Raw genomic sequence first — 23,651 nt, 5'->3', positions numbered from 1 at the left:
ACTAAGAGTTTTAAATTAGATATATTACTTAAATAGAATTTTTTAATTATTTCATCAGCGAGAATTAATTTATCTCATTCAAAGGTACTTGTTGCAAGTAGTTCTGCTTTTCAACAACAGATGTCGCCACATGTTACTTGCAGGTAAATAATATTTAGTTATTTTATGCGGGATGCGGGATGCTCACTAACGATCGCAAAAGAAGGATGGCTTCGCTAGACTCCAAGGAGAAGGAAGTTCGTCCATCCTGTTAGTGCTTCTTAGATTTCTCAGAGATTATTTGACTGAGTAATGATATTTTTTTAAATTTCCACCTGATAAAAATATTACAAGTGCTGATTTATTGGCAGAATTTCAATAATTAAATGCGACCTTGAATAAAAAATGACATGACTCATTAAGTAAAAAAAATTCTTCATGCAGAGATCAATTCCTCATCAGTAACCAGAAGCACTCGGAGAAAACCATCAGATGTCTAGTCAGGAATAATCAGAAGCACCCAGAGAAAACCATCAAAATATTGTCAAGAATAATCAGGAGCACACGGAGAAAACTACCATAATATTGTCAAGAATAAACGGGAGCACACGGAGAAATCCACCATAATATTGACAAGAATAATCAGGAGCACACGGAGAAAACCACCGCAAGTTTTCTTTGATATCATAAAATTTCAGGAAAAAAATAATACTAAAAATAAATTAATAAAAAATAAAATAAAAAATAAAAAAAATACATAAAATTCTGCTAGCTTGTGAACTTCTCATTGTTGAACAAAGATAGCAGAATTTTATGTTTTTTTTTATTTTATTTTTTTTAATTTTTTATTAATTTATTTTTATTTTTAGTATTATTTTTTTCCTGAAATTTTATGATATCAAAGAAAACTTGCGGTGGTTTTCTCCGTGTGCTCCTGATTATTCTTGTCAATATTATGGTGGATTTCTCCGTGTGCTCCCGTTTATTCTTGACAATATTATGGTAGTTTTCTCCGTGTGCTCCTGATTATTCTTGACAATATTTTGATGGTTTTCTCTGGGTGCTTCTGATTATTCCTGACTAGACATCTGATGGTTTTCTCCGAGTGCTTCTGGTTACTGATGAGGAATTGATCTCTGCATGAAGAATTTTTTTTACTTAATGAGTCATGTCATTTTTTATTCAAGGTCGCATTTAATTATTGAAATTCTGCCAATAAATCAGCACTTGTAATATTTTTATCAGGTGGAAATTTAAAAAAATATCATTACTCAGTCAAATAATCTCTGAGAAATCTAAGAAGCACTAACAGGATGGACGAACTTCCTTCTCCTTGGAGTCTAGCGAAGCCATCCTTCTTTTGCGATCGTTAGTGAGCATCCCGCATCCCGCATAAAATAACTAAATATTATTTACCTGCAAGTAACATGTGGCGACATCTGTTGTTGAAAAGCAGAACTACTTGCAACAAGTACCTTTGAATGAGATAAATTAATTCTCGCTGATGAAATAATTAAAAAATTCTATTTAAGTAATATATCTAATTTAAAACTCTTAGTTTGCATCTGGCATTAGTCTCAATAACTAATATGAATCCTGAAACGGGATTTGTTGCTGTATCAAAACGTCATCACTGTAGATACTGTAGCAAGGTGTTTACCTTGAGAAAGAATGCTAAACGACATGAGAGAAGCGAGTGTAATTTGGGTCCTTGTCAAAAACCATTTCATTGCAGTCAGTGTCAGAAATCCTTTGGTAGAAGATATTACTTGGATAGACATTACAAGACCTGTACAATTAAGATGAATAAAGATAACGAAGACTGGGCTACAACATCGCGGAAGAGGAACGAAGGCGAAAAAGCTAATGCTAAAATTACTGATCTAGATCAAGATAATAATTTAAAATTTAAAACAAACGAAGGAAGTTGTAACCACATTAGAAATGAAAATATATTTACTCCAATATCTAGTCGTCTCCATGAAAATGTGAAAGATGGAGAACCACCTGAAGCTTACAAGGTCGAAGACTTTGATGAATCATCTGAGGCTGGCATGATTGAAGATTGTGGTGACACATCTGAGGCTGACATGATTGAGTACTGTACTGAAACACCTAAAGCAGGCAAGATCGAAGACTGTGATGGCAGTCTGAGACCAAAACGATGGAAACGACGTAATAAAATAAATTATCCTGATCAAGTTTGTGGTGCTGACATGATTGAAGACTGTGGTGACACATCAGAAGCTGGCATGATTGAAGATTGTGGTGACACATCTGAGGCTGACATGATTGAGTACTGTACTGAAGCACCAAAAGCATGCAAGAGCGAAGACTGTGATGGTGGTTTGAGACCAAAACGATGGAAACGGCATAATAAAATAAATTATCCTGATCAAGCTTGTGATAATCACTGGCAAGATGACGAAAGTGACCTTGTGGTTGGTGTTAAAACGATAAACATCAGAGATAATATTTATTATAAACATGCAAGGATGATGAAGGCAGCAGAAGAGATTGATTATACCTCATGGGAAGATCCTAACATATTGGTTAACAGGCTACGACTACTACATGGATCGCTTTGTGCAGGAAACTATTCGAACATTAAAGAAATATTCTTCATACTCAAAGAACTGAGGGAAGCTGGCTACATACAATAATGGATTAAATTAAATGTATGTGTATAAACTTGAAGATAAATTAATATATTTTCTTTCCAGATGGAAGCTATCATTTATCGAAATCTGATTTCTAAATAAAACTTATAACTTAAAGGTGTAAAAAAACGTTACCACTGCCAGTCAAAATGTATACTGATAAAGACATGTTAGTAATCATGCCAAGTTCGATAAAAGTAATAGGAATCAGTTGGAACCAATTGGAGATGGAGCTCTTGGAGCAATTGGAGCCTTTTGAAGCATTTGGAGTCTTTTGGAGCTGTTGGAGCCATTTGGAGGCCGTTTGGAGCATTTGGAGCATTTGGAGCCTTTTGAAGCATTTGGAGCTGTCAAGCATTTGGAGCATTTGGAGCTGCTGGAAACATTTGGAGCTGTCAAGCATTTGGAGGCTGTTTGGAGCATTTGGAGCCATTTGGAACTGTGTTAAGCATTTGGAGGCTGTTGGAGCTTTTGGAGCCTTTTTTTTTTGGAGCTGTTGGAGCATTTGGAGCTGCTGGAGACATTTGGAGCTGTCAAGCATTTGGAGGCCGTTTGGAGCATTTGGAGCCATTTGGAGCTGTGTTATGCATTTGGAGCTGTCAAGCATTTGGAGCCATTTTGAGCTCCGTTAAGCATTTGGAGGCTGTTGGAGCATTTGGAGCCTTTTTTTGGAGCTGTTGGAGCATTTGGAGCTGCTGGAGACATTTGGAGCTGTCAAGCATTTGGAGGCCGTTTGGAGCATTTGGAGCCATTTAGAGCTGTGTTAAGCATTTGGAGGCTGTCAAGCATTTGGAGGCCGTTTGGAGCATTTGGAGCCATTTGGAGCTGTGTTAAGCATTTGGAGGCTATTGGAGCATTTGGAGCCTTTTTTTGGAGGCTGTCAAGCATTTGGAGGCCGTTTGGAGCATTTGGAGCCGTTTGGAGCATTTGGAGCCATTTGGAGCTGTGTTAAGCATTTGGAGGCTGTTGGAGCTTTGGGAGCCATTTGGAGCTAAGAAGTAGTCGTTGCACGTCTATGCAGGGCTAAATGTTTATAAGATTGTTGTTGGCTTTCGCAAGTGATTCTGTAGTAGGATAGAAATTGTGTAATAAATATTATGTTTGTAATAGACTTTGAGGTGTTTTATTTCTCGAACCTTACACTTTTCTGGTACTTTTTTAAAATTAAAGTTGTTTTGTATCGGCCAGGGATCGAACCAAGGACCTTAGTCGATCTAATCAATCAGTATATAGATTACAAATTTATTTAATGAATTTTGAACTTTTTCCCGAATCTCTAGCATTACAATTACGAATTTCCAATATGGTGGTCTTGGTGTCTGATAGGATGATGGTAGTAGAGGATTTAAAGTCTCTTTAAGAATTTTGAACATGGTTTATTGAAATTATTATTTTTTATATAAAATTAAATGTTTTGCATCATTCAGGGATCGAACCAAGGACTGGAGCGGATCGAATCAATATGTAAGTTAATGAGTGATTTATTTAATGAATTTTGGAATTTTTCCCGAATTTCTAGCTAAATAATTACGGATTTTCAAGATGGCGGCCATATTTCAAGATGGCGGGTGTCACAGTAATAATAAATGATTACTGCACTCTAGCGGATACGAACTAAACTAACATGGTGTCAGCGCACTCTCGTCGACGATACAATGATGATGATGGCTTCCAGCATCGAAGACAAGATGGCGGACATGACGTCATACTAGGTGACGATATATATGCTTTAAGAAAAGTGGTGGGAGTCAGTCTGCCAAAAGTCACCACGGGAGGAGGATCGGTCGCCATTTTTAATTTTTTTGGCCTCACCGGGTTCGAACCGAGGACTCCGAACTCCGTGTCGTAAAAATATATTTTTTAAATATTTTTCATTAAAATTTTATTAAATGGATTTTTTAATAAATTTTAAAAATTTTTTCATTGAAATCGGATAATAAATAAAAAAGTTAAAGATGGCAGCCGTAACGAAAATTGCAACGGTGACGTCATCGTCCAATATGGCGGATAACACAATGCCGGAATTTTCTAGAAAACGAAATGACGTCATCCAAAATGGCGGATCCAAGATGGCCGCCGGGGTCAAGGTCAAAGGTCAAGGTCACATCCTGATAGAGGCTTAACTGAGGCTTGAGTTAAGGATGCTTAAGCCTCTATCAGGACATTTCTAGCCGTTGGGATTTTTGAGGAATAAAACGGGAAATTTTCCCTCGAAACGGGAATTTTTCCCTCGAAAACGGGAAATTTTTTCTTAAAACGGGAATTTTTGAGTCATTTTGAGTCATTTTTGAGGAATTTTGAGGAATTTTTGCCGCCGTGACGTCACAATCCAAGATGGCGGACACCGGCACCGGCACCACAGCCAGAAGCCGTGCGCCCGGCGCCCCTATTATATACTACTGTTATATATTAGCATGCAGATATGTTTAAAGTTTCTGTAGACAATTATACCTATCCATGGTTATCTCTATCGGAAGCTGGACGAATTTAAAATTATTTATTTACATATTTTTATAAACGGCATTAAAAGTAAATTTTACCCATTTCAGGAGGTAGCCGATAATAATGTTACCGTATTAGTTATTGTATTTTATTTCATAGTTAGTGTGTCACTGCCAGAATTGGGTAAGACATGTTGCTGAGAAACAATTATTGCCAGAAGTGTAAAAAATAAAATAAAACAGGAATTGGTGGAACCTGCCGAGCGTGGAAACTCAAGGACAAACATAAGTATAATTGAGAAGCAAAGAGAAAAAAAAAAGGATTTAAAAAAAGCAGAGAGAGTAATTCCCCTGAAACACCGTACACGCACCGTTCGGCCTTGAGTTCGGACTGACAGGCTGAAATGAGACAGTCCCGGTTTCTTACCACACATCTGAAGTTTCGTCGTTCTCAGTGCTTTGTAATAGCTTCCAAGTAGAGATAGTAGTTGATAACCGTTCTTTTTTCATCAGCCCTCATTGTTTGCTCATAAGGACGAAATTTGTAATATGCTTACAATAATTGGATTGGCCATCTACTGCCAGCGAGGCGCGGTGGAGACCTAAAAGGGTCACCGGCTTCCGCGACGCGCGGGTAATGAGGTTAGAGCAGTTCCCGGAAACACGTGATTGGCTATTATCGTCGTGACGTGAAGGACTGATGACCATTAGTTTTGGTAAAACTATTGTGTTCGTTTCGTCTTTTTCGTTTTATCGTGTTTTTTGTCTCGTCTCAACTGTTGTGCTGAATTCTTTTGGGTTCATATTTTTTTGCTGTCATCATTTGTGGTTATTTTTTATCGTTCTATTCTTTTTTGGAAAACTATTGTGTTTGTTTCGTCTTTTCGTTTTGTGGTGTTTTGTTTCGTTTCAACCGTTGTGCTGAATTTTTTTGGGTTCAATATTTCTGTGTCGTCTTCATTTGTGGGTTTTTTCGTTCTCTTAGTACATTTTTCTTTGTTTTTCTTTGTTTTGTTGACCATATTCCTGTCACGGAATATTTTGTGGTGTTTATATCCTTGTTGACAACAGCAATTTTTTGCTTAATTTTGTGTTTTTTGTCTTTTTTTTTGGTTTTATTTAATATTTCGTTATTTTTATTTTTTAGTTTTTCTTCAACAGAAAAAGTTTTTAGCAATGGCGTGTGTCCAAAATCTTACATCAAGTCATGCACTCCCATTGCACAAATCTTTCAAAGATAATATTAGCTGACCTCCCGCGCTGGTCCTCTACCGCCTGCCGCCGCCGCAGAGCCAGTAGTGCTTCACAGCGTGTTTTTAGCTGCGTTTCCCTAATGCGATTTCCTTTTTTGACGTGATAACGTCTTATAAATCGATGAACGCCGGCTGCGCGCACGAAAAAATGTCACGTTCCGCCTGAGCCGAGCGTGCAAGAACCGGCCAACCACCGTGCGATAAAATCTTCTATAATATCAAACAGGTTAAGGTGGGCTTTTTAACTAATTGTTCGTGATAATATTTAAACAAATCATTTAAATTAAATTTGCAAAAACTGTAAATAATATTGGACAATTAAAAAGTACGCAATTTTTCATCAATGTTTTCTTATGAGGTTATCACGTAAAATTATCGTCCGTAAACCGACTTTACAAACACCCCCCCCCCCCCCTTTTTTTTTTTTTTTAAGCGATGTCCTGATGACCTAATCTCTTCGACTTAGTCTACCGGCTGTGAAGAAGTTTCACTTAAAAACAGAATTTGCAGGCTTGCATGGCTTTGGTCTGAGTCGGCTTGGCTGGAATGCACAAGCCAAGCAAATTTAGTGACACGGATTGTTAGAGAGAAACAAATGAATCACACGGCATCGCTTCAGGTTGGGGTGTTTGACGGGAAGCCTTTTTTATACAGACGAGAGAGCCAAACCAACCGATCGTGCATCTTCGGTTTTTTTTTTTTTTTTTTGTTCATTGTTACTCATGATAACTAATGGTCAATTAGGTTAGGTTAGCTACATTATAAATACTTTAAAACATTGTGGACGGTTGATTTGGTTAGGATAGCTACATTAAAGATACTGTGAAATCATGTAAACGGTTTCCTAGCCCTGGATAGCTACATTTTAAAAAGTTATTTGCTAAGCAACCATAAAATGATTTTACAATATTTTTAATGTAGCTATACTTAACCTAATATAACAAACCATCCACAATGTTTTAAAGTATTTATAATGTAGCTGACCAATCCTAATCGACCGCAAAATTTGATGCCACACCGGTTTATACAATGAGATAGAACGGGGGGGGGAAAAAGCGGGCATAAACTTCGGGTGTGGCTCTCTCGTGTGTGAGATGAAGGCTTCCCGTGTTTGACGTGTGTGGTGCGTGCAGACGGGAAGACGGAGCAATGGCGGCAGCTGCTCGAAGTAAACCTGCTGGCGCTCAGCATCTGCACGCGAGAGGCCCTGCAGTCCATGAAGGAGAGATCTGTGGACGACGGCCACATCGTGCACATCAACAGGTGCGGACCCGGTTCACCCTGAGACTGTGGCTGTGGCTTGAGCCACGGGTGCCAGCCACTGCGCGACCGTGAAAACCAGTCCCGTCCCGTCCCTCCCTGGGGAAGTCTACGGTTCACTCGTCCTTCTGGACATACCCGAATACTCACGTTGGCAAGCCTTCTTTTCACAGACGAGAGAGCCAAACCCGAAGTTCATGCTCGCTTTTTTTTTTTTTCGTACCACAACAGGTGTATTTATTTTGGGGGAAACCGTTTACATGATTTCACAGTATCTTTAATGTAGCTATCCTAACAAAATCAACCGTCCACAATGTTTTAAAGTATTTATAATGTAGCTAACCTAACCTATTTGACCATTAGTTATCATGAGTTGTATTTTTATTTACAATGAACAAAAAAAAACCGAAGATGCACGATCGGGAGTTTGGCTCTCTCATCTTCATTTGTTGAAAGAAGGCTTGACTACGTGAGTATTCGGGTATGTCCAGAAGGACGAGTGAATCGTAGGCTTCCCACGTCCCAGGCGGGAGGGGAGAAACTTGTGGCTGGAGGAGGGGGGATGTACAGCGTCCACCAGGAGTTAGTGCAACACCCTGGTGCTTTAGTCGGCAGTAGTAGGCAGCGCTACGACAAAGACTAGTGGTTTCTGTACGTTTTCGTTACAAACAGTGGTGCAATTCGGGAAGCCTTCTTTTCACAGACGAGAGAGCCAAAACCCGAAGTTCCCCGAAGTTCATGCTTTTTTCCCCGTATCATTTATGTAGCTATCCTAACCAAATCAACCGTCTACGATGTTTTTAAAGTATTTATAATGTAGCCAACCTAACCTAATTGGCCATTAGTATCCTTTTATCAACACCGCCATATTTATTTACAATGAACAAAAAAAACCGAAGATGCACTATCAGGTGTTTGGCTCTCTCGTCTGTGAAAAGTAGGATTCCCGTGTAATTCCAAGTGAAATGGGAATGTTTTGATTATGTTTCTTAAAGTAACAGCTTTCAATATTAATTAAAGTTAAGGTCTACAACATCAGAGAGGTTTTTTTTACGTCATCGTGTTACGAAGAAAATTATCGTACAATTTTTACCGTGTTTTAAAGAATGTCTTCAAGTAATTATTATATATTAAGCCATGTGTTATTTATTAACGTCTTAAATGAAATGTAAATGTTACCTTACTATTGCCAAATACCTATTACTAATGCATTATTAAAATGTAAATAAAATAATGTTTTAATGTATTTTGCGCATTAGTTAATAATTGTCTTGAAACACAAATGATCCTAAGATTTCATCACATAAAGTGATACTAGATTTTTAAAAACTCAAAAAACTTGAACATCGGCAACTTGCGATTTTTTTTCGAATTATGGGAAAAAAAAACTTTTTCCAACTATTCTACATTATCTGGTATTACCGCCCTACATCATACACGGCGCGATAATGTCCACACACTGTACGATATTTCACTCGGCACACTGCGAATAGGCGGTAGGCGCCTGCGGGCGGGGAGTGTCGTGAGTGGTACATAAAAGGGGCTTCGATTCCAGGGACCAGGACAGGAGCCGAGGAGCCGACCGCCATCTTGGATTGTGACGTCACGGTGGCCATCTTGAATTACTTTGACCTTGACCTTCAAAAATTGCCCAAAAAACTAAAAATTTGCCAAATTTACCCTAAATTCGCCACAATCAGCCAACATTTCCAGTTTTCTTTGACAAAAAATCCGCTACAAATCTCAAAAAATCATAAAAACAAAAATTTCCCTATTTTGAGGAAAATATTCCCGTTTTGAGATAAAATTTCCCAGTTTAATTCTCAAAAATGTGAAATGCTTGAAAAGTCCGCAAAGCGGCTTAAAATCCCCATCTAAAAGCTGCCCTAAGCCGCTGAGGTCATGACCTCGGCCATAAAAATGTCATGGACGCCATTTTGAGTTATGTCGTCACCGTTGCAATTTTCGTTACGGCCGTCATATTGAAAATTCGTAATTATTATCCTATTTTAATGGGAACATTTTTAAAATTAACAAATAATTTAATTAATAAAATTGCAATAAAATAAATCCGCAGTGTAATATTGTCTGCCATATTGGAAATCCGTAATTATTTAGCTATGAATTCGGGGAAAACTTGAAATTTAACAAAAAATTATTTTAATATAATTTTATAATATTTTACTTAAAACACATTTACATCATGGAGTCCTGAGTTCGAACCCGGTAAGGGAAAAAAATTTAAATGGTGACGGATACTTCCTCCATGGAAGCCACCGCACCATAGATCATCAAAACTTCATAAAACCGCTCAGTCCCTATTACAGACTCACTAACCCCGAGTCGGCACTCAAATGATCTGCGTTTGTTCATCTTCCAATTTTTTATATAGCAATATTTAGTAAAAGTAAAATATATTTTATTTAAGGTGTGTTTCGTAAAGAAAATCCTTTCAAAAAATATCCTTTATTATTTTTATGCACGTGAGTGCATTTTTTTACATCTATAAAAAATTAAATTAAATTCAATTTTGATTAGGTTATTTAAGCATCATTTAAAAGACTATTAAGTCTTGAAAACGTATTAAACACCTTGGGTCGTTGCTTCGCTCCTGCGCCTCGCAAGCAAACAAAAAAAAACTTGATTACCTTATACTAATTTATTTTTTGTGTCATGATATAAATAAATTAATAATTTAACTATAGATTAATGCTGCTGATGTTTGTATCAAGTAAATATGTGTTTATTTTGTAATTTTTTTTTAACTTTAAAGGCCATGCTATTTTTCGAAATTGGCGTGAACCAAGAGCACGTTTTCATTTGTTTATAGTTTTTGGTATAACTTTTGTTTGTATTCTAACGTGTTTTATGAAGAAGAAAAATAGGCCTCGTACAAACGGTTTGCAGCTTGCGAAAACAGCGACGAGTGCCTGGTGATTGGCTGGTGTTGCAGCGTGGCGGGACACTCCGTGGTGGACTTCCCAGGCATCGCCTTCTACTCGGCCACCAAGCACGGGGTCACGGCGCTCACAGAAGGCCTCAGGAAGGAGCTGGCGTGCCTGAAGTCTGGCATCAGGGTGACGGTCAGTGTTTCCATGCCATCACTCACCACATTCGGGCCTTTTACATGCACATCACACGTCACAAAGAACGACGACCCAGTGGCGTAGCCAGGATTTCTGTATGGGGGGTGTTAAGAAGCATGGCCCCCCCTGTATTAAAGCGGGGGGTGGGGGTGGTCCTCCTCCGGGAAAATTTGGATTTTAAGGTGTAAAATAGTGCTATTTTAGCAGTTTTCGGTACTTAAATTTAAATATTGTAATGGTAAAAATTTTATTAATTTTAATATGAAATTTGTTTGAGTGATGAATAAGAAATTAATTAAAGATTTGGTGCTAAGGGGAGGGGGGGTTAGAACCCCTAAACCTTCCCCCCCCCCCCCCCCCCCCCGGCTACGCCCCTGCGACGACCCAAAACACAATTTCACCATTTCTCCATTTCGTATTTCTTAAAAAAATATATGAATGTTCCCAAACATTGGTAGTTTTTATGTGTTAATCTGATAAAGAGTATAAGTGATGATCATAATACCATACTTATTTAGTAGTTACTGTGGAATATGTTATAAAGTGTCTGAAACAGTGATGGCCGACTTATATCGACCATATGATCAAGGCAATAGCTTTGAAGGTCTAAAGACAGGCACTGGTGAGGTGCTAAGTGTAGGGTTCGAGGAGTGCAAAGCAAGTCCTTGCGCGGCCGCCATCTTGTATTGGTGACGTCACAGCCGCCATATTAGATATTCTTGACTGGGTTATGTAAACCCTGACCATCTGCCTTCTTAGTTTCCATCATCTTGCATTAAAAATATTCAATAAAGTATTATTAAAAATTACATGTTTCTTAACAATTTAATATAAATGAGAGTTTTGGTTTGATTCCCGAGGTATGCAACTATGAAAAATCACACAGTAAGCTCTCACTTTCACGACACAAAGCAGACTTACCCCACCACTACTATCAAAACCAGGGGCGAATATTCCATGGAACCAAGGGAACCATTGGTTCCCTGCTGCTGACAAATAAATAAAATAAATATATTACTACTTGTCTACTATCGTAAATAATTTAACTTGTATTTTTTGAACAGCTAGCCGTAACACTTTGTGTAGGCGTGTTCGCGCGTAGAACCTCTCCAGCTATAGCTTTATCTCTCTCACGCCTCTCTTTCTCTCTCTGCCTTCCCCGCTCCCACATCTTACCCCCCCCCCCCCCCTCCCCGGATGCTTCGATTGCCTTCTGAGCCTTCATTGGTAGCCGACTCCTTATCGGATCTCTCCCCCTTCGCCTTCGGGTGTTTCCGTGAGCTCTCGGCTTCGGCCGCCGACCTGGGGAACCAAACCAGACAGCTGGTTCCATCGCGTGCCGCTTGGTGTATTCTCTAAAGAAATTGTGTGCTTCGCGTTGCGTAAAATAACTCGCCTGACAGCCTGAAAACAGATTTACTGCGGTAAGAATACGTACTTTATAATACTTCTTACGTCCCAAGTTTTTGGTGAAGAGTATCGTCAAATTCAAAAGTGGCCACATAGCTACAGCATTGCGGTAGGCTTGGCCAAGGGAACCAACAGTCTATTCTGCGGGCCCTGGCCATGGAGGGGAATTCAAGGGGAGTGCGGAGGGACGAAGCTGTCGCAGGGTGCAGTTCAGGAGGGGAAGGAGCGGCAGGAAACAGACGCGCTTGTGACTGCGTGGTAGAAAATTTACTTGTTTCATCTTTTGGTGCTAAAAGTTTCGAACAAAAACGAGTTTTAATTTTGCAAGGTAGACCCACGCCAGACATGTCGTGTATGGTAACAAATGCTAAATCAAGCGGTGTGCAGTGCAAAAGACACTTCAAATCTAATTTTTACAGTTCGCACAAATGGCTTACTGCTTGTAAACAAACTTTAAAACTGTACTGTTGGCCTTGTTTAATATTTACTAATGAGAAAGGAGTTTGGAATAAGAGCGGTTTTAGTGACATGAACAATTTTCATAAAGCAGCTCACAGACATGAACTCTCGCAGACACATTTATCAGCCGTCTGTAAGCTAAAGATGTTTGGATTCAGTCGTGTTGATCTGGATCTAAACGAACAACTCCGCGCTGATGTCAAAAACACAATGAGGCTGTGGACCGAAACAGAGAAGTTTTGAAACGTTTGATTGATGTCACTATGTTTCTCGGGCGACAAGAGCTTGCGTTCCGAGGTCACGATGAAAAAGAATGTTCCTCAAACTGCGGTAATTACATAGAATTAGTGAAATTGTTAAGCAGTTACGATTCAGTATTAGCCTCACATTTGGAAACTTCTAAGGTTTTCACAGGCTTGTCTAGTAACATACAAAATGACATAATAGAAAGTATTGCCGAAGCGATTGTAACGGAAATTAAAACACAAGTTAGTCAGACTCCTTTTGTAGCACTAATCCTTGACGAAACGACTGATGTTGCCAACATGTCGCAGCTTGCATCTGTACTGCGGTATGTAACGAACGAGGGTAACATCGAAGAGAGATTCCTCGGTTTTACAAACGTTAGTTCTAACAGATCAGCAAAAGCACTGGCAGAGCACGTTTTTAAGTTAGTAGATGAGTATAACTGTGGTGAAAAATTGGTATCTCAAACATACGATGGAGCTGCTGTTATGGCTGGTCATCTGAATGGGCTACAAAAATTAGTGAGAGAAAAATATGATAATGCTATATTCATACATTGTTGTGCGCATAGACTCAATCTTGTGCTTTCGCAATCACTCAACAACATTACTGATTGTAAGATATTTTTCAAAACATTAAGTGGGTTTGCCTCATTCTTCTCTCATTCTACCAAACGAACACAGGCATTAGACAAATTTGTGAGCAAACGATTTCCCAAAGTATGTCCTACAAGGTGGAATTATAATTCCCGCTTAGTTCATACGATTTTTGAAAACAAATCAGATCTGATAAGCCTTTTCGAAAACATAACCGAAAGTCCTGATGAATGGGATAATGAAACCTACATTGCTGCGCGTGGCTTCCTAGCTGCATTAAAAGAATTCAATTTTAATTTTATGTTACATGTGTTTTCTGATTTATTTTCCATCACAGATGCATTGTTTCAGATTATTCAAGCAAAAACTTTCGACATTAGCTATTGCCTTCAAAAACTGAAAGAAACAGAAAAATTAATTTCTGAGAAGAGAATCACATTCAGTTCAACAATTTGGTCCATCTTCAAAGATGACCCTCCCACTAAGAAAAGGCGTACATCTGAGGAAAATGATCCAGAAGCTAGCTACAGAAAACTGTATTTTGAAATTATTGATAATATTCTAGTACAGCTTGTTACACGATTCAGCTCACTCGAAAATTTGAAGTTCCTGGGTCTAATGGATCCAAATAAAAACGAGGAAAATGCAAAAATATTTCCCGAGGAAGCATTCGCCTCTTTAAAATCTTCTTATGGCAACTACTTCGATTTACCTCGTTTAAGGAGTGAATTAATTGCAAAATTCAGTTTAGCAGAGTTTAAATCTAAATCAATTTATGAGATATTGCAGGTATTGAAACAGTCGGGTTTAAGTGTTGACGGTTTTCCTGAGCTGTATAAATTGTGTTCGTTAGTAGCTACAATTCCAGCAACAAGTGCATCTGTCGAGCGCTCGTTTTCCTCTCTGAAACGAATTAAGACTTACATCAGAAACGCCCAGAAACAAGAAAGACTGTCAAATCTTGGACTCATTTCAATTGAACATAAATTATTGCTTTCCCTGAAACAAAGTAAAACTTTCTACAGTGATGTAATTGACAATTTTGTTCGCAAGACACGACGACTAGACTTGGTTTACAAATAACTAAGTAGCAGCCCACCTCAGCAATTCCCCGGATGTGGATATTACCAGACAATGTTGCTGGTCAGCAAGTTTACTCAAGATCTCCTGTATTCCCCGCTCTTGCATTCCAGTGCTGCTCCATCCCACCTCATTCACCTGCATCAGTTCTCAAGACCACAAATGTTAAGCGCCGCCCAAATCTCTCCACTCCACCAATAATGTCTACAAGCTGACAGGATGGTGAGTAGGAAATTTCCTAAATTACAGAGCTTTCTTCCATATTTTAGTTTCAAAATTGTTATGTACGCACAGATTTGTTAACATTTTGGCAGTATATATATATATTGAGATTTTTTAAGACTGACTTGTATGTATTCATTACTTAAGCGAAATAGCCTAACAAAACGACCATACATGCTCATGCTTGAAAGTGAGAGTTAAGATTATTAAATTTTGTGTGACTTTAAAATGTATTGCATTGACTACCAAAATCATAATTTCGTGAATTTTGATATATGCTGGTGATGTGTTTCCGAGCGTATCTTTCACTGTTTCACTGATTAAAAAAATCTTGCTTCGTGTAATGACGATTGTTCAAGTTTTAGTCATACCAGCATTTTAATTTTGTTATAATATAGGAGATGTTGACTTAAAATTTTGTAGAGAAACTCTTAGGCCTGGCTTTCATCAACACTTAAAATTGTTTTGCTGCGGAAACCACCTTATTAGTCGAGGCAACAAAAGAAAAATAGATTAAAAACATACGAATAGATCCATTGGTGGTGAACCAGAGGTGGGAGGGCTGTTTAAAGGTACAATTCATCGCTTTTGCTTTAGTATTTTCCAAACTATGAGTTTTAGCAAAAAAAAAAAAAAAAAAAAATTTGATACAAAATTAAAGAACATAAAATTTCCTACAAAAGAGATACGTTAAACCGCTTAAATAGCACCAATTTGCACATTAAAATCAAATTTTTCTGGGGGAGGACCCCCGGACCCCCCCCCCCCCCCCCCAACTTAATAGGGGGTGACAGTGAACATACTTGGTTCCCCCACTTTGAAATTCACCCTTCGCCACTGATCAAAACACATTCATGCTAACCTACCCCCACCAAGGTGATATCACAACAGCAGTGTTGGTTTCGCTTGTCATAGGCTGTGCTATGCTACTGACCATCGCTGTTTTCCCCCCTTTTTATTTGCTAGAGTGCACTAGTCAATTACAAGATCATCAAAAATTTTACTGGCTGCTTTTTGGTAGGCCATCCAGAGTGAGCAAAAAAGGTTTGAACATGTTCAAAAAAATTATAAAAACTAATCGGTGCAGCTGATTCACCTACATTTTCTTTCAGTCAATAGAGAATATTTTATTTTTTTTAATGTTAGAGTGACTGAACATGTGCTCTTATATTTATGCGCAAGCATCGAGGTGGTATTCAAACTCTCCCTGCACTTTGTGCAGTGTGTCTGCGGTGAAAAACTCAAAATTATTCCTTCAACATTATGCTGCAGAAAGTTGTGTCCGGTGGTCATCTTAGTGGTAATCGGCCTCACACCACATCGACGACACATCACGACCAAGCCATCCCCCAGGGAGATGCGAGCATATGTCTTCCAGAGATGTGAATATATGTCTCCCATACCACCGAGTTGAAGTGAGGCGGTGCACCATTCTGATGGAAGATAAAATTGTTCGTATTCTTCTCCCAATTGTGCCAGAGGTAAGCATGTCGAGGTAGGAATAACCTGTGGCAGATTTTTTTTTCGACTGAAAAGAAGGGCCCATAAATCTTCTTCCTTGACATGGTGCAGAAAACTTTCTCTCATGCACAATGGTGATTGAGAATTTTCTGTTCCTAAAAAAACTCACTTGTGCATATTCTTTTTGGCATTCATGTGGAATGTGGCCTCGTCACTGAAAATTACCTAACCTCATTGGCAAGTTTTTGTCGTTAATCCTCGTTAGCAACTCAAAGCTAAATGTGTATTGTGCACCCGTTTGAGTGCCTGGACCAACTGGAGTGTGTAATGTTTGTTCCGGATTTTCGATAGCGTTGTTTGGGGAGACTGCTAAAATTGATTCTTGATCAGGGTATAATCTTCCTCGGGCACAGGAGGTCTTGCCTTTGCAAATGCATCCTCTCCCTACAGACGTGTTGTATCAAGCGTGAATGGGTGCACTGGTGAATGGTTTTGCGTTACAGGTGCGCGGAATGATGCTGCACAACAGTAGCTGACTCTTTCTCGCTGATTGAAGCACCACCATCTCATCTGTCTGCTGTGCGGTAGCCATCCTTATAGACGCTAGAGGCTCCTAGCGATGACGAGCTTTAGTAAAGGAATCAATACTATTTGTAAAATACTTCCAGAGATTCTCTACTGATTAAAAGAAGTTTCATGTTAATCATCTGCACCATTTAACTTTTGTGATTTTCTGAAAGTGTACGAATAATTTATGCTCATTCTGTATTGAAAATCTTTAAATTAAATCAACACAACATTTCCTTATTAAAAAAAACTGTCAAAGTATGTATGTTGGAGGTAAAATGTAGCCACATATAACTTCTTTAGGTTTATTTTTCTCACTTTAAAGAATATGAACATTGCATAGTCAATTATAAACAAAAAAAACATAATGTGGTTCTATTTGTACTTATTCGTATAGAGTAATTTTTGTCTGTTTGCAGTGCAGCATGGTTGATGTTAAAATGAAATATATTGGAAGGTGACTAAATCCCACCTGAACGTACTTACAAGTAATACCCTGTTTGACTGCATGTGTGCATATCCAGGTGACAGGCATGCATGATGCTGGTGGCAGCATGCGAGGGCGTCGTGCGAGAATACTGTCGGTGTTCCCAGAGCATCAGCCCAGGAGCTGTGGACACAGACATGCTGAGGGTTGCCATCATGCATGACGAAGCCTTCAAGGACGTCTTGAAGGACCTGCCCATGCTGCTGCCCGAGGACATAGCAGAGGCTGTGGAGTACGCCATCTCCGTGCCGGCTCGCGTCCAGGTAGCATCCTTCTTCTGCGACCCACGGATCACTTCTCTCTAGTGTTTGTTGTCACCAGAGGGATTCCCGAAAGGAAACCACTTGTACATGTGCAGACTTGCCAACCTTTACGATTTTTTCGTAAAATGTACGAAAATCACGTCCGTTTTACGATTGTACGAGGATGTCTGCATTTTTTACGAATTTTAAGTACGAGACGTTTATTAAAACATGTATTTTCCATCTGCCTTAAATGTTTTATTGTATGGTTTGTGAAAGCTGTTGCCATGTGTTGTTGCTGTGGAAATGAGTGCGGTAATTGAGTTATATTATTGGTCGAAGGCCAGCAAACCACGTTATTTGTTGTTCGATTGTATATCTTTCCTTATTGGCCGCCTGAGTTACATTGATGCGCTTACAACCAATCACGAACCAGTTTAAATAACATTTTTAGTATGGCAAGATGGTGTCGTGCATAAGCGTATGTTGTGATTCTTCAGTTAAAGTTGAGCCAATTTTGATTTTGTTTATTACAGGTTAGGAAACAAATTTATTGCATGTTTTTAATAAAAACGTGTTATGTGCACAATTAACGGAAGTGGAATCAAGTGAAGAAGAAAATGCCCCCGAAACGTGATACGCATTATTCTCAGGCATTTCGTGATACATACACGCGGATTTTCCTTGTACATATTCTTAAATCAAGCAAGGGAACACAGTTCGCATTTTGTTCAGTGTGTAGATGCAACATCAACATTGGGCACGGCGGAAGATATGACATCAATCTCCACGTGAACTGTTCAAAACATCTCGCAAAAGTTAAAATTGTCGCAGTAAGTTCAAAGGTTAGTGATTAGTTCGCTAAAAATAACAGCACAGACAATGCTGTAATACGTGCAAAATGTATGTTTACAAACTTTTTGGTTGAACATAATATTCCTTTAAATGTTTCGGATCACGCCGGCCCGTTATTAAGAAAAATGTTTTCAAATTCTGAAGTAGCAAAAAAATTTGGTTGCGCAAGAACAAAGTCGACTGCTATCGTGAAAGAAATGGCAACAGATGCAACTATAAAATTGTTTGTAATTTACAAACTGTGGCATTTTCAGTCGCGACCAACGGCAGCAATGACTCTGAATCCAAATTATATCCACTAGTAGTAACATTTTGTGATGCAGGTTTGAAAATTATTGTGTCAAGGTTGATTTCATTACCAGTACTTTAGGGAGATTCTACTGGAAGTTAACTGATATCAGTGTATATTGTAACAAAGGTACACTCTGTTGATTTGTAGGGTACCACAAGGAACAAAGTTTTTTCTTTGATGTACTACTAAGCAAAAATGTTTCCATAATGGTAAATAATGAGAATGATTGTTGGTCTGCAATGTCAATTTATGTTAAAACGATTACATAATTTCGATTACTAGAAAAAATGTGATACAGTAAATTCTCTTTAGTACGTACCCCTCCTTTACGTACTATTCTGTATAAAGTATTAACACGTCGGTCCCTTGAAAGCCAATGATAATTCATAGGGATTATTATCATATAACGTACAATTTTCCTTGGCGCGAATCATTATTACTCGGTAATACGTACAATTTTTATTCGTGTGAACAAAAAAAGTTTATTTAAAATTTATCTATGTAGTATTTCTACGTAGAATAATTGCATTCACTCGTTTTACTTCGCTATACGCCATATTACGTTGCTTTACAAGCGTGTTTATTGATGAACATGGATAAAAAAAAAGATAGCGTCAGTGCAGGAAACAGCGCGCGGCTAAATTTCATTTTAGCGCGAAACATTACTCAACTTACGTATTTACGTGTTAACTGACTGCCAAATCAAATTTATCAACATCAAACGAAGACGCGGGGCCAAATTTTAAATATTTTTTAATGTACTATATTATGCATATTATCGTTGTTGAATAAGCAAATGGTTATGGCAGCGATGACGTGTTTTATTACTCGTACCTACTGGCTACACTGCAGCCTGTGACCGAGCGTCTCAAGGTTGGCTATGCTGCATCTTGAGCTAATCTAAACAGTTTTGTTCGCGACGTAACGTAACCTATACGGTAATAACGTATAAACGGAATATACCCTGCAATTGTAATTCAATTCCACTTACACATTGAAAGAACTCGCGCTTTCTATTACATAGATTGTTAGTTTTGTTGAATGTATACTAGATAAAAATGCAAGTGAAACTTTCCGCCGCAACTAAAGATTTGTAGCAAATATTGTAATAGGATAATATGGGAAACTCCGGCCAATTAGCATTGGCGAAGCGCGAGACACCAGACTGCAGCGCATTCTAGCGGCGTGGACTGAAGAAAGTCCCGCGTAATTCAATTTTACGTGCATATTAAAGGGAACATGTTTACACAATTAAGTGCTGTTTTTACCAAAACTAGAAATTCAAACACATTTAATGCTATTATTCATACAGAACTGTTCTCAGGCTTTATTTAAAGGTATGTGTCAAAGATAGATATGTAATCATGTGCAAAATATAATCTATCAAAATAACTGAACAAGTAGTAGGCCTATGTAGTATCTAATTGGTTTTCCAGCTGTTTTATTTTTAAGGAAACAAGAACACCTAGTTTTAGTAAGGGAAGTAAATTGTATGTATGAAATTAATTTCTCACCTGAAAATGTGACTGCATTTTAAATAAAAATCCTTAATTAAACCGAAAGAAACTGCTGCAAACAAATCATGTTACAAGAATGGTAAGGAATTATAATAAATAATTACTTTATAATAAGAGACAAAAATATAAAACAAAGGGGTTAAAATTGTGAATGCGCGAAACGCGAAACACTTACTGCGTTGGGTCCGCTGGAAATCTGAAAAAGACTTTGAGCAGTTAGTAACGTTGTAATTTTTGCAGCCAAACACCGCACAGATATTTCCGGCCATTCTGAATTACTGTTCACATAATAATGTGTTTATTTATTCGCAAATAGAACCATCATCTTATAGCACCAAACACACTTCAATGCCTTTTACCGCCGTTTCCAAAGCGTAGGTTCAGTCCACGCCGCCAGGTTCGCTGAACAACATGTCTCACATTTTTTTTGTCTGTTTCCCATATTATCCTATTACAATATTTGTTTGTAGGTTACACTATGAGTACCGGTACTAAAAAACGTGTTGGTATTAGTATTGGAACAAAACTCGAGATTCTAAAATTATTTTGTTAGTTTTATTTACCGGTAACTTATGCCAGTGGCCAAATTTTTGTAATTAATGTTTTCAAAGTAGAGAAAATATGGAAGATATGGAAATAATACTGTATTGTAGGGCCTATGAAATGAACATTTAAAAACATCTCTGATGCACTGTATGAATGGCTATTACTTCCACAGCAAAAAGAGGTAAGCCTACTATGTATGTATATTTAAGGTTACCTATGTATTTAAATTATATTAACTATGTTTTACTAATATTTTGCATTACTTTACTTTTTTAAGTAAGTAAATCACATCATTGATAAAAACAAGGCGTGTAAGACCACATACATATGTTTTAATTAGAAAAAAAAATTGTAAACATGTGTGGGAAGCGACATTTTTTTGGTTTAGGGTAACTCCTCTATAAAGTACTCCTCTATAAAGTAGTATCATATTTTTGGTCCCCTAAAGTACTTTATAAAGGGAATTTACTGTATCATGAAAGTTTATTAATTTTTCAATTGCCGCGAGCAGTTTACGCGTGTTATATTATTTTTTATGTATTTTACTAATTGAGGGTTTCAAAAGTTGGAAAGTCTGCATGTGTGTCAGATCTGCAATCGGTCCTGTTATAAAACCGTCACAAAACAAGTGTACCCAGACACTGGCGACACATTTCAGATCTTCAAACGGTCAGCAATCTATGGGCGGAGGGGAGCGAACCATGATTAAAGAGTACTGGATAGTTTGTTCTACAGATTGTTGAAGCCAAGGATTCTCCTGTTCCTAGTTATAAAGAGGAGCACTGAAAAACACATTGATGTTCAATCTAAAATTACTGTGTGGAGAACCACAATGCAACACACAGTTTACTGGAGATACAGTGTTCTTTGAAAACAAAAAGTATATCAGATAAATCACTACCTTAACCATGGGAGAAAAGCTTCACACTCTTCTGAGGGAATTATAGCCCAAGAAATGAAATCACCAGCATGACCCACTTACATCAGTTACAGCACAAAGTGTGAGGCCAGTTGGAGGATGCTAGTGAGCGTATCGCAACTCTAGGCTGACCCTCATGGTGCAGATGGCTGAAGCACCAGCCATCTTTGGCGTGAGAGGTTTCATGTTCCGGTCCTTGATAAGGCTTGGGTGTGTACTGTAAGCTAGATTTCCTTTACAACACAAGATTACCTCCAGTTCATATGCCAAATAGTGAAAATAAAAAAATGAGTAAATTATCGAGGCTACTGAAAGAAGGTCGCTGAAACAATAAATAACAAACATATGGCTCAGAAGTGTCTAGTTTAGAACTAAAACACTAAGTAATACTTCGTCCTTTTGGCGTGCAAATGACCAGGCGGAGCATTCATTTAACCTTCACCTCCTTCACCCCACCACAGCCCCTTCCATGCCAATGGATGACGAATCCTGGAGCGATGTGTACGCGGCGAACTCAGTGAAGCAGCCAACACCCGCACACTCGGTACAGTAACGTCTCGATGCTGAATACGTTATATTCCCGATTCGCCAAAACGGTGACAGAACAGCAGTGCAACACAACCAGTAAGGTTTTTTAAGTTACTCTATAATTTTTGTTGTAAATGAAACTGAAATAAAAATACAGATATTTGTACATTTGTGAATTTACATGAGAGTAACTTTATTGCTACAAAAAAAATCGCAGTAATACTGGGTTCGGATTTATGCCCTAGCATTTACGATCAGTGAGTGGATCTCGTGACTGCCGTATTGTAAAGATCAATTTTCCAGTTGTCTGTCAAAAGTTCAGTTTGTTTGGCTGCACTTTCGCTAGCATATGCTGCATCAAGAAACTTTCCATGTTATTGATTCATTTAGACAGCTAGCCCAACTGGTGCATGAGCAATAAAATATGCTTAGAAGCTGGAAAGTAGCTTTTAAGTCCGGCGTTCATATGGAGAAACTTTAATTCAGCCAACTTAACTTTTAAATTAAAGCAAAAGTCTTTATAGCTGAGCTTAAATTGAGAAGGTCGCTGAAAAAAAGACTGCTCCAGGCAGGAGGCCGACTTTTAGTTCTTTATTATGTTTTATTGATTTGCTGTCACTCTGTACTCGAGTAATTTGAGCGATGTGTGCTTTGTGTTCTCAGGTGCACGAGATTACCATCCACCCGACCGGAGAGAAGTTCTAGCCGCCTCTTCGTGTGCGAGCAGAGGCCCAGCACCATGGCATGAAGACAGCCTGCTGGGTCAACAGACTAACACTTCTTCTACTGGACATTTGGTTTCTTTCTTCTGAACTGTCCTATACATTTTTGGGCTAAATATAACATGTTTCATACTGTTTGCTTTCCTTTACTACTGTCACCTCTTGAAATCATAAACCAAGCATAAAATCGTAAACCACAATTTTCAATGTTCATCTAGTCCAGACAAGTTGATAACAACTCCATCACTTTTTGAAAATCCCAGGACTAAAAGTGAAGGATTATCATAGGAAAATGAGCTGAGGAATATTTACTGGTGTTAAAAAACTACACGAATTTTCAAAATAAAATCCCCAGATCCTGTAGGATGGGCGGGAACTTGTGTTCTGTACAATGCGAGTGGCAGCAAACACTTGGAGCTCTGCCCCACTGTCGAACTTTCATACCCATCTATTTTTGAGTGTAAACTTTGAGGTGTAACATTGATTAAAATATAGCTTTAAAGTTTTTCCTTAGAATAACATTAGACAGACAATAGGTAGCTCAGTACTGTCACGCTATAAGATTTCTTTCATTTAACAGAACAAGATCAAACTTATAGATTTAACATCATTTTAATATTTATAGTATATCACAATCCTGGATTAAAAAATATTAACATGACATTTTTTCTTATCTTAACATTTACGCAGATGTTATTTAAATCACATAAATTCTCGTTGCATGTAAAAATTAATATTTCACAAACATAAAGGTGTTCAAAACATTATGCACTATTTCCCGTGAAAATACATCATAGAAAAACATTTACAAAAACATTTTTTT

The 23,651-nt window shown here is 38.1% G+C and overlaps 1 protein-coding gene across 3 annotated transcripts in view; it reads left to right on the top strand.

Annotated features, from left to right (window-relative positions):
- Positions 1–22,963, top strand: part of LOC134529819 (farnesol dehydrogenase-like) — a 41,903-nt gene extending 18,940 nt beyond the window's left edge. The window contains exons 3-6 of one of the 3 annotated variants that reach the window (XM_063364299.1): positions 7,467–7,596; positions 10,547–10,676; positions 17,315–17,470; positions 22,770–22,963. In XM_063364299.1, coding sequence (XP_063220369.1) covers positions 7,467–7,596; positions 10,547–10,676; positions 17,315–17,470; positions 22,770–22,811 — 458 coding nt within the window. In that variant the 3' untranslated portion in view covers positions 22,812–22,963. The other 2 variants (XM_063364300.1, XM_063364301.1) reach the window with 2 other exon arrangements.
- Positions 22,964–23,651: the final 688 nt, after the last annotated feature.

This window comes from Bacillus rossius, chromosome 2 (genome assembly GCF_032445375.1).
Source record: "Bacillus rossius redtenbacheri isolate Brsri chromosome 2, Brsri_v3, whole genome shotgun sequence".
In the NCBI taxonomy this organism is placed as follows: Eukaryota; Metazoa; Arthropoda; class Insecta; order Phasmatodea; family Bacillidae; genus Bacillus; species Bacillus rossius.
The sequence above is the reverse complement of the archived record's forward strand: the minus strand, read 5'-3'. Positions and strand labels throughout refer to the sequence as shown.